This window comes from Rhinopithecus bieti, unplaced genomic scaffold, assembly GCF_001698545.2.
Source record: "Rhinopithecus bieti isolate Rb0 unplaced genomic scaffold, ASM169854v2 scaffold_24306, whole genome shotgun sequence".
Classification (NCBI taxonomy): domain Eukaryota; kingdom Metazoa; phylum Chordata; class Mammalia; order Primates; family Cercopithecidae; genus Rhinopithecus; species Rhinopithecus bieti.
In genome coordinates, this window is record NW_016811898.1 from 1106741 (window position 1) to 1122004 (window position 15264).

General features: G+C 42.4%; 2 protein-coding genes across 7 annotated transcripts in view; one reads left to right on the forward strand and one right to left on the reverse strand.

Moving 5' to 3' along the window:
• GLT8D2 (glycosyltransferase 8 domain containing 2) overlaps window positions 1-2341 on the reverse strand; it is a 75752-nt gene extending 73411 nt beyond the window's left edge. For 2 of the 6 annotated variants that reach the window (XR_001889778.1, XM_017895307.1), the window contains exon 1: window positions 1858-2341. The gene's annotated coding sequence lies outside the window, so the exon portion shown is untranslated. Of the gene's footprint in view, window positions 1-1669; window positions 1694-1857 lie in introns of those variants that run through there. The other 4 variants (XM_017895310.1, XM_017895309.1, XM_017895308.1 and 1 more) reach the window with 4 other exon arrangements.
• Window positions 2342-2372: 31 nt separating this feature from the next.
• HCFC2 (host cell factor C2) overlaps window positions 2373-15264 on the forward strand; it is a 48492-nt gene continuing 35600 nt past the window's right edge. The window contains exons 1-3 of the mRNA XM_017895297.1: window positions 2373-2634; window positions 4065-4213; window positions 5820-5980. Coding sequence (XP_017750786.1) covers window positions 2472-2634; window positions 4065-4213; window positions 5820-5980 — 473 coding nt within the window. The 5' untranslated portion in view covers window positions 2373-2471. The remainder of the gene's footprint in view (window positions 2635-4064; window positions 4214-5819; window positions 5981-15264) is intronic.

The window sequence follows — 15264 nt, forward strand, 5'->3', positions numbered from 1 at the left end:
AAAAAAAAAAAAAAAAAAAAAGGTAGAGAGTTCTCTTTCAAAAAGAAGCTTAGATGAATGAGAAGGTGGAGAAGCATGCTGAGGTTTAAGGGAGTTGGGTGAATGAAGCATATAAGAGAAATTGAAAATGGTAAAAGATGAGGAAAAAAGAGCTTTAGGAAATTTACTATACAGTGTATTCTCCTTTCAGTACCTCTTGAGAATCTGAGGTAGGGATTTAAATTGCTTTCAATTTTTTCTTCCACTGGACTTGTATCTCTATTTATTTTATTTTATTTTGAGACGGAGTCTCGTTCTGTCGCCCTGGCTGGAGTGCAGTGGCGCAATTTCCGCTCACTGCAAGCTCCGCCTCCCGGGTTCATGCCATTCTCCTCTCTCAGCCTCCCAAGAAGCTGGGACTACATGCGCCTGCCACCACGCCCGGCTAATTTTTTTTGTATTTTTAGTAGAAACGGGGTTTCACCACGTTTGCCAGGATGGTCTCGATCTCCTGACCTCGTGATCCGCCCGCTTCGGCCTCCCAAAGTGCTGGGATTACGGGCGTGAGCCACCGCGCCCAGCCTTATTTATCTTTGTTTAATAAAAATAGGGATAGGATCTCACCATCTTGACCAGGCTGGTCTCGAACTCCTGGGATCAGTGGATCCTCCTGTCTCAGCCTCCAAACGTGCTGGGATTACAGGTGTGAGTCACTGTGCCCAGTCCTTTTTCAATTAAATTTTTAAAAAACAACTTGTGCATTTTAAAGATATACAATATGAAGTTATGATACCATATAGACCAGGGGTCTCCAATCCCCAGCAACCAGTCCTCGGCCTGTTCGGAACCCCCACGACCTCCTGAGCTCCGCCTCCTGTCAGATTAGCCGCGCATTAGATTCTCAGAGGAGCTCGAACCCTACTGTGAACTGCCCATAGGAGGGATCTAAATTGTATACTCCCTATGAGAATATTATGCCTGATGATCTCAGGTGGAACAGCTTCATGCCGAAACCATACCCTCCACCCCCTGCCAAGTCCATACCCCCCACTCCCCTGCCAAGTCCGTGGAAAAATTGTCTTCCATGAAACCGGTCCCTAGTTCCAAAAAGGTAGGGGACAGCTGATACAGACAGTCACAAGGTTACTATAGAGCAGCATATTAACATATCCATCATCTCATATAGTTACCACCAACCCTCTTTGTGTTTCTGTGGCAAGAGCAGCTAAAATCTACTCATTTGGCATGAATCCCATATGCAGTGCAATTTTACTCCTAATGGACTTGTGTGATTACCTATAGGATCAAATCACAGGGCAGCTAGGCCTTATTAAGAGTTGCATTGGCTGGGTGCGGTGGTTCATGCCTGTAGTCCCAGCACTTTGGAAGGCTGAGGTAGGAGGATCGCTGGAGCCCAGGAGCTGGAGCTTGCAGTGAGCTCTGATAGCGCCACTGCATTCCAGCAACAGAACCAGACCCCATCTAAAATAAATAAATAAAAATAAAGAGTTGCGTAAGGCTGCTATCAGAGGCAGTATTGTACAATGGTTGGATATGACTGCTATCAGAGGCAGTATGGTATATGGTATAAGGGCTTGGGGGTTCTGGAATCAGAAGCCCCGTGGTTGAATCCTGGCCCCAATCTTTTTTTCAACACCTTTCCTTTGTGTCCATCAGAAAATTACTTAACTGCACTGTGCCTCATTTCTCCATCCACGAAAGGGAGACAACAGGAGCCACCTCACTGGATTGTTGGATGGATTACGTGAGTTACTTCAGGCATTCCTGGCTGTGGACAGCCCTCACTTGTTAGCTAGCAATGAAACAGAAACCTACAAATCATCTCTTCTCTGCTTAAGCCAAACAAACCAAAAATACCTCTTGTAGCTCACGGTTCCCAAGCTTCCTGGCATGGCTCCCCACAAAGCTGCCCTCGGTTCGCCCTGGCAGGCTTTGTAGCGACCTTCCCTGCCCGGGTCCCAGTCACGGTCGGGAGAAGCGGCCGTAGCCCGGGCTCGCGAGGCGGGCTCCCGCCCGCACCCTCCCATGCGAGGTCCCCGCCCTGCGCTCCCAGCTCTTCGCACCTCTACCCGAGCTTCTCTCACGTTGCTTGTGAGACTGCCTCGCCCACACATCCTAGATGCTCAATTAAAGTGGACGTAAAGGAAGATGCTGTGCCTTCTCCCCAAAATACCTAACGGGAGGCTCTGGGTGGGAACCCGAGACGTGGTCAATGGCAAGTGTCCTTCCACCCTAAGGTGCATTGCCCCGGGTGGCCGCTGGACACGTCGCCTGGGGTGGGGGTGGGGCTCCCCTCTCAGGACCCCCCCTTCCCCAACGTCTCTCCCCTGCCGGCGGGCCTCCAGCCTGGCCCCCGGCGCCCGCGGCCACGTGACCCCAGCACAGCTGGAGGCGGTTCCCCGCCCTCCCCAGGGAGCAGCGGGTTGAGGCAGGAGCGGTGCATTGTGGGCAGAGGGGCGGGGGTTGGGAAGATGGCGGCTCCCAGCCTCCTCAACTGGAGGCGGGTTTCTTCCTTCACGGGGCCGGTACCCCGCGCCCGACACGGACACCGAGCGGTGGCCATCCGGGAGCTGATGATCATCTTTGGAGGGGGAAATGAGGGCATCGCGGATGAGCTGCACGTCTACAACACGGGTAAGCGCATCGGTGGCTCGTCGGCCCCGCCTGCGGGAGCCGCGGAGGGGGAGGGGAGGCGAGGCGGCGGCCGCGGCCCTGACAGCTGTCACTGCCCGGTCACTGCTTCCTTGGGCGGGCGGCGGGGAGCGCGGCTCGGCCGGGCGGCCCGGGTCCCGCAGCTCTGTCCCGGACGGCAGCTCTGGATCTTCAGGACCCGCGGGGCGCAGCGGACCCCGAGCGGGGTGCACCGGTCTTCAAGCGGGGGATCCCAGACGCCCCCGCCCCAGGCCGGCTGGAGGACGCAGGCTACAGAAGACCGTGTCCAACTGCCTGGGCCACTCCCCGAAATCTCGCCCCTGTCAAAAACAAAACCCACTCCAAACCAAAGTTCCGTCGGGCCTTTCCCGTCTTTGCCTACCTGCCTACATCTAGGGGGTGAGGAGGGAAAACGAGAGGCCTTCTGGCACTCTCGCCTCAAATACAACCCGGTGTTTGGCAGGTAACGGTCAGGAGCCCCTCCGTGGGCCGTGCTCTAAACCGGCGGGGACGTGGTGAGGCGGCCTTGTGTCTGCATACTCGGTGTGGGCGCTCTTCTGGACTGGCCCTCGGAAAGAGGACTGTCATAACTTGAGCACCACTGCAGATCACAAGTGTCCCTGGGCAAGGAGCCCCTCTCTTTGAGGACCTCTGTGGAATAGAAAGGAAACTGGAATTTAATTTTTTTCCCCCTTGTAAATGCTCAGGCTGTCACAAGAAATCTTTTCGGTGTAAAGACAGTGATGGAATTTTGGGTCTACTTCATGCCCGGTAACTTTTCTTGGACGAAACAGTTTAATCACAGGAATAATTTGAAGGTTAACAAAATAGTGGAGTCTGAGAAATTTTATTTTTTTTCACCCTCCTCCCAGCGCCCCAGCATATGAAATTAAAAAGTTACTGACAGTTTGGTCTTAGTGTTCAAAACCCTGGCTTTGGAACAAATTAGACCTGATTTGAATCTTGCTCTGCCAGTTTCCCAGGATCAGCGCTAAAGTTACCAAACCTTTTTTAGCTTCACAATTTTCAGTTGTAAAATGGAGATTTTTATACTCACCCAGCAGGGGTTTTATAAGAATTAAATGATATAGATCAGGGTTTTTCAACAGCAGCACGGTCGACCTTTTGGGCCAGGTAATTCTTTGTCGAGGTCGGGGGAAGCTGCCCTGTGTTGCCCTGTACATTGTAAGATGTTTGACAGCATCCCTGCCTCTACCTACTAGATGCCAGTAACAGCCCCCTCCAGTTGTGACAACTAAAAATGTCACCAGACTTTGCCAAATGTCTTCTGGGGGGCAGAATCATCCCCAGTTGAGACCCACTGATAATGATGATATATGTAAAGTACTTGCTGATAGTATGTGATAACCGTTGTTGGTTATAATCAGTTTTAATTTTATTTTGGCAACTAGCAACGAATCAGTGGTTTCTGCCAGCTGTTAGAGGAGATATCCCTCCAGGCTGTGCTGCCCATGGATTTGTCTGTGATGGTACCAGAATATTAGTATTTGGGGGTATGGTTGAATATGGAAGATACAGCAATGAGTTATATGAGTTACAAGTAAGTGTATTTAATATTATTTCATTCTGAGGCTTTAATAATGATATTGTTCATAATTTTTCAAAAGATTGCAACATTACTAACATTGTTTAATACATTTTAACATTGTTCAAGTAATGTAAACTTCACATTTAATAGCTTTATAGAAAATGTTTCCACTTCACTTAAAAGCCAAAGTTTCCTGGCAAGTCTTTTTCCCATACCCAGTGCAACATTTATAACATCAAGATACCTGTTACTTAGTATCAGTTGTACATGTTATATACTTAAGTTTTTGTATCTTAGTGCAGTAGAAACTTTAGCCTGCAACAGGAGCACCTGGAGGACCTGTGAAAACGCAGATTGCTGGGTCCTACCCAGAGAGTTTCTGAGTCAGTAGTGGGTGATAAGCATTTGCATTTCTACCAAGTTCCCAGCTGCTGATGCTCCTGGTTTCTAGAGTATACTTTTTGTTTGTTTGTTTTGAGACAGAGTCTTGCCCTGTTGCCCAGGCTGGACTGCAGCCGTGCGATCTTGGCTCACTGCAACCTCCATCTCCTGGGTTCAAGCGATTCTCCTGCCTCAGCCTCCTAAGTAGCTGTGACTACAGGCACGCACCGCCATGCCCAGCTAATTTTTGTATTTTTAGTAGAGACAGGGTTTCACCATGTTGGCCAGGCTGGTCTTGAACTCCTGACCTCAGGTGATCCACCCGTCTGGGCCTCCCAAACTGCTGGGATTACTGGCGTGAGCCACCGTGCTCTGCCGCAAGTTCTTAAGTATTAAGTACTGCAGGACTCACAGAGGGATAGTTGGCATTGGCATCAACTGACAGATTCACAACTTTGAATAAAACTTTCCACATTTGGAAAATCACCATGCCTGGCCCCTGGGCTATACTTTGATAACCACTGCTTTTGTGTTTTAGAAATTGTTACCCTCATACTAATATTTGCTACACCTCCCACCTTGACAATACATACAAAAGAGGAGTAACAGTTTCCCATAACCTTTCTAAATTTGACTCTTATTAAACCAGACTCATAGCCCTTGTTGACTTTTCTTCCTGACCTGTGCCTTATCCCTAGGGTGGTGATCATGCAGGTATCTGCTAATTGGCAGATGTGAGTGGTTATACCTATTTACAAGCAACTCACTGCAAAAATAATTTCAGCTAAAGAAAACATCCATGGCCAGAGAATACGTTTTGGAATTTTATTTGTTAAATGAGCTTTATGTTTACCTTTAAAAGGTTAAAATATTTACCATTCATGGATTACCTTATTTCAGAAAGTAAGAATGTATAAATTACATTTAATCTTGAAGCTATGTATAATATTTTATTTTTCATTTGGAAAATACTTTAGAACTGTTGGAGTTTATTATTATATGGTTAGTTTGCCATTGTGGAAATCTGTGAATATGGAATAGTAACTTGAATGTCTACTGGAACATATATTTTAATTCCAGAAGTTAGCTTGTTATTTGTCATTTGTCCCAAAAGTAGTTTATTAGTGCCTTCTGATGGGATTTGGATTAAAATGTATTGATATGATGTTGCACTATTGACAATATAGGCGTGCTTTCTTGATTTTGTTTGACTGTATTTGTGCTCTTTTTTTTTTAGGCAAGTCGTTGGTTATGGAAAAAAGTGAAACCCCATCCCCCTCCTTCTGGTTTACCTCCTTGTCCTCGGCTTGGACATAGCTTCTCTTTATATGGTAACAAATGCTATTTGTTTGGTGGCCTGGCAAACGAAAGCGAAGATTCAAACAATAATGTTCCCAGGTATGCTGACTCTTTCAGACCAAATGCATATTTTATGATTTAGAGTAGGAACATTTTATTTTTTCCATCTTTAATTTTTAAAAGGGATGATGCTTAGCTTTTTGCATTTCAGTCTAACAGTGGACAAATTTGTGTGTGTTTGTGTTTTCCTTAGTCCCTGGAGCATATTTATTTTCAAAACTGTGTCTTCAGAAAGCATTGGAGCTAAAAACCAAAAAACTGTGTCTTTTCTAATGAGAAATCATCTTATTAAATTAATATTAATGTAACTGCTTGTATCAATATATTTGTATATATTGAGCCATTATGCATTTTAGCTACCTCATAAATGATAATGAAAAGTAACAGATGGTTATTTTAAAATTAGATTTCTCTGGGAATTTGGCAATGAAACTCTGACTGTAAAATGAAAGCTATCATATCCATGTTTTATACAGGAAGCTGTTAGAGTGGTTCACACTAGCAAATACTTTTACAATCAATTCTTTCCTCCTTTTTCCCAAACAGAATTAATTCACTACCTCTTTTCTTTTCACATCGTGTTTTATTTGTTTGTTTGTTTGTGTATTGAGTTCCAATAAGCCTTTATGAAACAGCTCGTAGGCAGGTTTGGTCCACAGGATGTAGTTTGCTGACACAGATTGTAAATAATGGGGATATCTACATTGTTGACCCCTATTATAGCTAATGTTGGTTTTGTCTGCAAAGAATTCCTCTTTCCTTTGGGGAATTGTACTGTTCCATGTAGTGGGTTTTTTTTTAAATAAATTTTATTTGTGTAAATTTAAGGTATATAACATGATGGTATAAGATAGATATTTTATATATATATATAAAAATGGTTATTATAGTGGTAATATATCCATCATTTCATATAGTTACCCATTTTTTTTCTGCCTGTGGCATGAGCAGCTGTAGTCACCACCGGGCGTTGTGGCTCATACCTGTAATCCCAGCACTTTGGGAAGCCGAGGTGGATGGATCGCTTGAGCCCAGCAGTTCGAGATCAGCCTGGGCAACATGGCAAAACCCCATCTCTACCAAAAATACAAAAAATTAACTGGGCATGGTGGCACGCGCCTGTGGTCACAGCTACTCGGTAGGCTGAGGTGGGAGGATTTCTTGAGCCTGGGAAGTGGAAGCTGCAGTGAGCCAAGATCATGCTGCTGCACTCCAGCCTGGGTGACAGAGTTAGACCCCATCTCAAAAAAAAAAAAAAAAAAAAAAAAAAAAAATCCTGAATACAATGCATTATTATTAACTGTAGTCCTCATGTTGTACATTAGATCTCTCAGTTTGTTTATGCTATGTATTTGCTACTTTGTATCTTTTGACCTACATTTCCCCATTTCCTTCTCTTCCTGCCACCCTGACCCTGGTAACCACTGTTCTCTGTTTCTATATGTTTTACCTTTTTTGTTAAAACAAAACAAAAATCAAGATTTCACATATGAGATAATACAATATTGTTCTTTGTGTCTGTCTTATTTCACTTAGCATAATGTCCTGCTGCTCCATCCATGCTGTGGCAAATGGTAGTATATTTTTTCTTTCTTTTTTTTAGACTTTCTCTTTTTTTATTTTTTATTTTTATTTTACTTTAAGTTCTGGAATGCATGTGCAGAATGTGCAGGTTTGTTATGTAGGTATACATGTGCCATGGTGGTTTGCTGCACCTGTCAACCCATCATTTAGGTTTTAAGCCCTGCGTGCATTAGGTATTTGTCCTAATGCTCTCCCTCCCCTTGCCCTGCAACCCCCGATATGCCCTGGTGTGTGATGTTCCCTTCCCTCTGTCCATGTGTTCTCATTGTTCAACTCCCTCTTATGAGTGAGAACATGCAGTGTTTGGTTTTCTTTTTCTGTGCTAGTTTAGTTTGCTGAGAATAATGGTTTCCGGCTTCATCCATGTCCCTGCAAAGGACATGAACTATTTTTTTGAGACGAGTCTCGCTCTATTGCCCAGGCTGGAGTGCAGTAGCGCAATCTCAGCTCACTGCAAGCTCCGCCTCCTGGGTTCATGCCATTCTCCTGCCTAAGCCACTCGAGTTGCTGGGACTAAAGGCGCCCACCACCACGCCCGGCTAAGTTTTTGTATTTTTAGTAGAGACTAACGTGGGGTTGCACCGCGTTAACCAGGATGTTCTCGATCTCCTGACCTCATGATCCACCCACCTGGGCCTCCCAAAGTGCTGGGATTACAGGTGTGAGCCACCGCACCTGGCCAAACTCACTCTTTTTTATGGCTGCAATATTTTTTTCTTTTTAAGCCCAAATAATATTCACATAGTGTTTTGATCATTGTCATTCTAGCACTCAAGCTTTGGAGATTTAGAGTCCAAAGGGCTGTTTTCTGATTCAGCGCTTATCATGTGTGTCCTTTAGAGCAAATAATCTAAGCTTGTTTCCTTCGCTGTGAAATGGGAGTGATTAAATACCTGTTTTACAGTGTCATTGTGATAGTGAAATAAGATCATTGGTGTAATTTTCAAAGCACTTTCAAGTTGCCATAGCATATAATACAGTAGAGTTATTAACCGTTATGTCTTTTTACTTGCATTAGACTGATGGTAGGATCTTAACTTTTTTTCCAAACTGTTTTAAAATATAGAAATACTAAAATATCATGGAAAATTTGGAAACTGTAGAAAAGGAAAAAAAAATTATCCCACCACAGTAATCCAGATACTTTTACTTTTTTGTTTGTTTGTTTTGAGACAGAGTCTCACTCTATCACCCGGGCTGGAGTGCAGTGCTGCGATCTCGGCTCACTGCAAGTTCCGCCTCCTGGGTTCCCGCCATTCTCCTGCCTCAGCCTCCCGAGTAACTGGGACTACAGGCGCCCACCACCATGCCCGGCTAATTTTGTTTTTGTGTTTTTTTTAGTAGAGATGGGGTTTCACCATGTTAGCCAGGATGGTCTCAATCTCCTGACCTCGTGATCCGCCTGCCTCAGCCTCCCAAAGTGCTGGGATTACAGGCGTGAGCTACTGCGCCCGGCCAGTACTTTTACTTTTAACATATGTCTTTTAAAAAAAATTTTCCATTAAACAGGTTTTTAAAATANTTAAAATATAGAAATACTAAAATATCATGGAAAATTTGGAAACTGTAGAAAAGGAAAAAAAAATTATCCCACCACAGTAATCCAGATACTTTTACTTTTTTGTTTGTTTGTTTTGAGACAGAGTCTCACTCTATCACCCGGGCTGGAGTGCAGTGCTGCGATCTCGGCTCACTGCAAGTTCCGCCTCCTGGGTTCCCGCCATTCTCCTGCCTCAGCCTCCCGAGTAACTGGGACTACAGGCGCCCACCACCATGCCCGGCTAATTTTGTTTTGTGTTTTTTTTAGTAGAGATGGGGTTTCACCATGTTAGCCAGGATGGTCTCAATCTCCTGACCTCGTGATCCGCCTGCCTCAGCCTCCCAAAGTGCTGGGATTACAGGCGTGAGCTACTGCGCCCGGCCAGTACTTTTACTTTTAACATATGTCTTTTAAAAAAAATTTTCCATTAAACAGGTTTTAAAATAACACTGGTAAAAGTCAAGAAATTGGAAAGTGTACAATGTTCTTTCAACAGCACTATCTCCCAACATAGGCAGATACACATAATTCAATTTGATGTACATCTTTTGGAACCTTTTTCATGTAACACTTTTCATGTACCCTTTTTCATATATTAGCTTTTGTTAGGTTATTGTTTATAATGGGGCAGTCTTCTCAAGGTTATTCTACTTCAGAGGGCCAGTAGGTGCATACAATTACGTACAATGCTTTTTAAAGCCCGTGTTCAAAGCACACATTCATTTCTGGTCACATTCCGTTAGTCAAAGCCAGCCATATGGCAAAGGCCAGAGTTAGTGGTCTAAGGATATATACTCTGCCTACTGGGAAAGAATGGGAACACATTAATTCGATTCTCCATACAGATCTATCTATTTTTTTTTTTTTTTTTTCGAGAAAGGGTCTCACTCTGTTACCCAGACTGGAGTGCAATGGCACAATGTCAGCTCACTGGAGCCTCCACCTCCCAGGCACAAGTGATCCTCCCACCTCAACCTGTTTAACTTCTTAAGAAATTCTACCAAATTGCTTTCCAAACTGACTACACCATTTTACATTCCCACCAGCAATATATAAGGGTTTTAATTTCTCCACCTTTGTTAATAGTCATTATTGTCTGTCTTTTTTATTGTTGCCATCTTAGTGGGAGTAAAGTGGTACCTCATTGTGGTTTTAATTTGCATTTCCCTAATGATTAATAGCGTTGGACATTGTTTCATGTGCTTTTTAGCCATTCATGTATCTTTGGTGAAATTTCTATTCAAATATTGTGCCTGTTTTGAAATTGATAGTTTTCTTATTATTGAGTTGTAACAGTTCTTTATATATTCTGGATATAAGTTTTATGTTTTGTTTTATTTTTTAATCAGAAATGTGATTTGGCCAGGTACAGTGGCTCACACCTGTAATCCCAGTACTTTGGGAGGCTGAGGCCAACAGATCACTTGAGCCCAGAAGTTTGAGACTAGCCTGGGCTACATGGCAAGACCCTGTCTCTGCAAAACATTAGAAAATTAGCCGGGTGTAGTGGTATGTGCCTGTGGTCCCATCTACATGGGAGGCCAGCGCAGGAGGATTGCTTGAGAGCAGGAGGCCAGAACTACAGTGAGCCATGTTTACATCAGTGCACTCCAGCCTAGGCAACAGAACAAGACTCTGTCCCCCTCAAAAAAAAGTAAAATTTGTGCAAAAAGGCTTACTGGGATTTTTCTTTTTTTTTGAGACGGAGTCTTGCACTGTCACCCAGGCTGGAGTGCAGTGGCTGGATCTCGGCTCTCTGCAAGCTCCGCCTCCTGGGTTCACGCCATTCTCCTGCCTCAGCCTCCTGAGTAGCTGGGACTACAGGCACCCACCACCATGCCCGGCTAATTTTTTGTATTTTCAGTAGAGATGGGGTTTCACCGTCTTAGCCAGGATGGTCTCGGATCTCCTGACCTCGTGATCCGCCCATCTCGGCCTCTCAAAGTGCTGGGATTACAAGCATAAGCCACCGTACCCGGCCCTTACTGGGATTTTGATAGGAATTTCATTGATTATATATTAGTTTGAGGAGAATTGCCATCTTAGTAATATTGGGTCTGCCAATTCATGAACATGGGATGTTTCTCCATTTATTTAAATCTTTTAAATATTCTCTCAGCAATATTTTGTAGTTTTCAATGTATGTGTTGCTCTTTCTAATTTTGATTAATGTATTCCTAAGTTTTTTATTCTTTTTGAGGATATTATGAATCGATTTGGTTTCTTTCTTTTTTTTTTTTTTTGAGGTGGAGTCTCGCCCTATCGCACAAGTTGGAGTGCAGTGGTGCGATCTCAGCTCACTACAAGCTCCACCTCCTGGGTTCAGGCCATTCTCCTGCCTCAGCCTCCCAAGTAGCTGAGACTACAGGCACCCGCCACCATGCCTGGCTAATTTTTTTTTTTGTATTTTTAATAGAGACTGGATTTCACCATGTTAGCCAGGATGGTCTCGATCTCCTGACCTTGTGATCCACCCACCTTGGCCTCCCAAAGCGGTGGGATTACAGGCGTGAGCCACTGTACCCAACCGATTTAGTTTCTTAATTTCATTTCTGGATTGTTCATTGCTAGTATATAGAAATACAGTTGGTTTTGTTATTTATCTTGTATCCTGTGACCTTGCTGAATTCATTGATTATTTTTAATATTTAAATGGATTTCAATTTTTTTATTACTGTTGATCCTTAGGAGTTCTTTACATACATATTTTTCATATGTTCCAGATGTGTTTTCTAAGTCTTCTCTTGCCTTTTTTTTTTTTTTTTTTTTTTTTTTTTTTTTTTTTTGAGACAGCGTCTAGCTCTGTCGCCCAGGCTGGAGTGCAGTAGCGCGATCTTGGCTCACTGCAACCTCTGCCTCCTGGGTTCAAGTGATTCTCCTGCCTCAGCCTCCCAAGTAGCTGGGATTTTAGGCGCCTGCCACCACGCCCAGCTAATTTTTGTATTTTTAGTAGAGGCGGGGTTTCACTTTGTTGGCCAGGCTGGTCTCGAACTCCTGTCCTCATGATCTGCCTGCCTCGGTGCTGAGATTACAAGCACGAGCCACTGTGCCCAGCCTACTTTGCTTTTTTTAAAAAGGGTTTTCAGTTTAGTTTTATCACGTTTGACAATATTTTCTTTTATGGCTTTCTGGTTTTGAATCTTGCTTTGAAAGACTCTCCTTCAGAAATATTATAAAAATAAATTTTCTGTATTTTCTTCTAGTACATTCATAGTTTTGTTTCTGTTTAGAACATTAATACATTTGTGATATACTTTTGTGACTAGTGTGAGGCTTTTTCTTTTCCTAATTGATTTTTAATTTTCCCAACACCATTTATTAAATAAGCCATTTTTTCTATTGATTTGAAATTCCATCTCTGTCATATCTTTATTGTATAAATGTGTCTTTCTAGGCTTTCTAGACCAGGGGTTGCAAACTATATCCTGTGGGCCTGCTGTCTTTTTATATTAATAAAGTTTTATTGGAACACAGCCATCCCCATTCATTTTGTATTGCTGTTGGCACCTTTCATGTTGAAACAGCACAGTTGAGTAGTTACAATAGATTTTATGGCCTGTGAAGCCTAAAATATTTACTGTTGGACCCTTTACAGGAAACATTTGTTGATTCTTGCTCTATACTCTATTCTTTTCATTAATATATTTACCTTTCTATCATTAATTGTGGCATTTGCTATGGGTTGTTGGTATGTGATTTTAATAACATTAGGGACATTTTCTTTTCTTTTCTTTTCTTTTCTTTTCTTTTCTTTTCTNTTTTTTTTTTGAGACGGAGTCTGGCTCTGTCCCCCAGCCTGAGGGCAATGAGCCGGATTTCAGCTCACTGCAAGCTCCCCCTCCCAGGTTTACGCCATTCTCCTGCCTCAGCCTCCCGAGTAGCTGGGACTACAGGCGCCCGCCACCTCGCCCGGCTAGTTTTTTGTATCTTTTAGTAGAGACGGGGTTTCACCGTGTTAGCCAGGATGGTCTGGATCTCCTGACCTTGTGATCCGCCTGTCTCGGCCTCCCAAAGTGCTGGGATTACAGGCTTCAGCCACCGCGCCCGGCCTTTTCTCTCTTTTTAACAAGAAATGTATATTGAGATAGTTTAAATTCATTTTGCAGCTTACTGTGTCTCTCCTTTAATCTATGAATTTTGTGAATTTTTTCTTTGCTGAATCACATTTCTAACATTTATTTATAATACCTATGTTTATTAGCGATTTTGCCTGTATTATCTGGGGGAGTAGGGTGCTATTGTAATCTGATTTGAGTATCAGGATTATGTTATCCTTGAAAACATAATCAGGGTTATGTTCTGAGGTCATGGAAAGCCCTCCATCTTTTATTATATTTAAATAACGTAATTCCTTGAATATTTAGTAGAAATTTTCCATATTTACCTGGGATTGGTATTTGATCTTTGATTGCCTTTTCAATTTCTTCTTTAAGTATTGGTCTATTTAGGTTTTCAACCTTTTGTAATTTTTGGTAATTTTTTTTTTTTTGAGAAGTTACCCATTTATCTAGATTTTTAAATTTATTTCTAAAAGTTATAAGATAGCCAGGTGTAGTGGTACACACCTATAGTCCCAGCTGCTTGGGAGTCTGAGGCAGGAGGATCATCTGAACCCAGGAGTTCAAATCTAGCCTGGGCAATGTAATAAGCCCTGTCTTAAAAATAAAAAAAAATTATTTATTTAAAAATGTTTTAAAGTTATAAAGACAATTCTCTCTATCTTTAAAATCTCTATATCTTTTGTTATATCTCTTTTCTTATCCCTAAGTGTTAGTATTGTCTAATCAGACTTGCTAGTGATTTGTTATTTTATTTATTTCAAAGAGCCATTTTTTAGTTTTATTGACTGTTTTCTTTTATTTTCTTTAACTTTTAACTCTATTCCATTTCTTTCAACTTCATTCCTAACCTTTTTTTCTTTTTCTTTTTTTTTTTTTTTAGAGACAGGATCTCATTCTGTCACCCAGGCTGGAGTGTGGTGACACAATCATAGCTTACTGCAGCCTTGAACTCTTGGGTTCAAGCTATACTCCCACCTCAGCCTTCTAAGTAGCTAGGACTATAGGCACATGCAGCCATGCCTCGCTAATTTTTAAATTTTTTGTTGAGACAGGATCTTGCCAGATTGTCCAGGCTGGTCTTGAACTCCTGGCCTCAAGCAGTCCTCCTACCTCAGTCTCCCAAGGTGCTGGGATTACCCGCTAAAGCCATCACGCCCAGCATCTTTTAAACTTCTAGTAGTTTGAATGCTTTTTCTAACTTCTAATAATTTCAATGCTCCTTAGTTCATTTTTCAGTGTTATTTTCATGTGATTCTATCTTTGGCCGTATCCCATAGGGTTTGATACATACTGCTTTTATTGTCATTGATTTCTATTTTCTCTTTAAAAGTAATTTGCTACAATTTTTTAAAGATCTCCAAGTGGAAAGTTTTGTTATTATTGCCAATATCTAGTTTTATTATATTGTGGTCAGGAAATGGAGTCTATAAAGATGTTTGTGTCTATTTCACAGTCAATTTTTGTGATTCCATAGGTGCTCATTAAGACCATGAGTTCTTGACTGTGTGCAAGGTTGTTTATCTATTAAATCAATGTTTTATGTATTTATTATTATTGATTTTAGAGATGTGGTCTTGCTGTGTTGCTCAGGCTGGATAACTCCTAGGCTCAAGTAATCTTCCCACCTCAGTCTCCTGAGTAGCTGGGACTGCAGGCATGTGCCATTGCACCTGGCTCTATTAAATAAATGTTCAAAGCTTTTTATTTTGTGAGTCTAGGTCTCATCAACTTTTGAGTGACATGCTCAAGTCTCCCACCGTGATTGTGGATTTGTGTTTTGTTTCTTGTATATCTAATTTTCAACTTGTGTACATCGTTTTGTTGTAGATTTATCTTTTGTAAATGGGGCTAATAGCCAGTATGAACTGGATAGCATACTGGCTGATGTCCATTCTCAACAGTTCAAGCCTATTCCACATTATTTTAAGATAGTGTTAATATTATCCTTGATTTTCATCACTTATACTTAGATTTGGGGTTCTTGTATTTTGTTTCCTCTGTATTTCTGCCCCCACCACCAACCCTGATCAGACTTTGTCTTATAATAGGGCAGTTTTATTCTGCCCTTGTGTTTTGTGTTTTCCATCTACACTGCTTTGTTGCCCTCCCTCCCTTTTCTTGCCTATGCCAGATTTTTT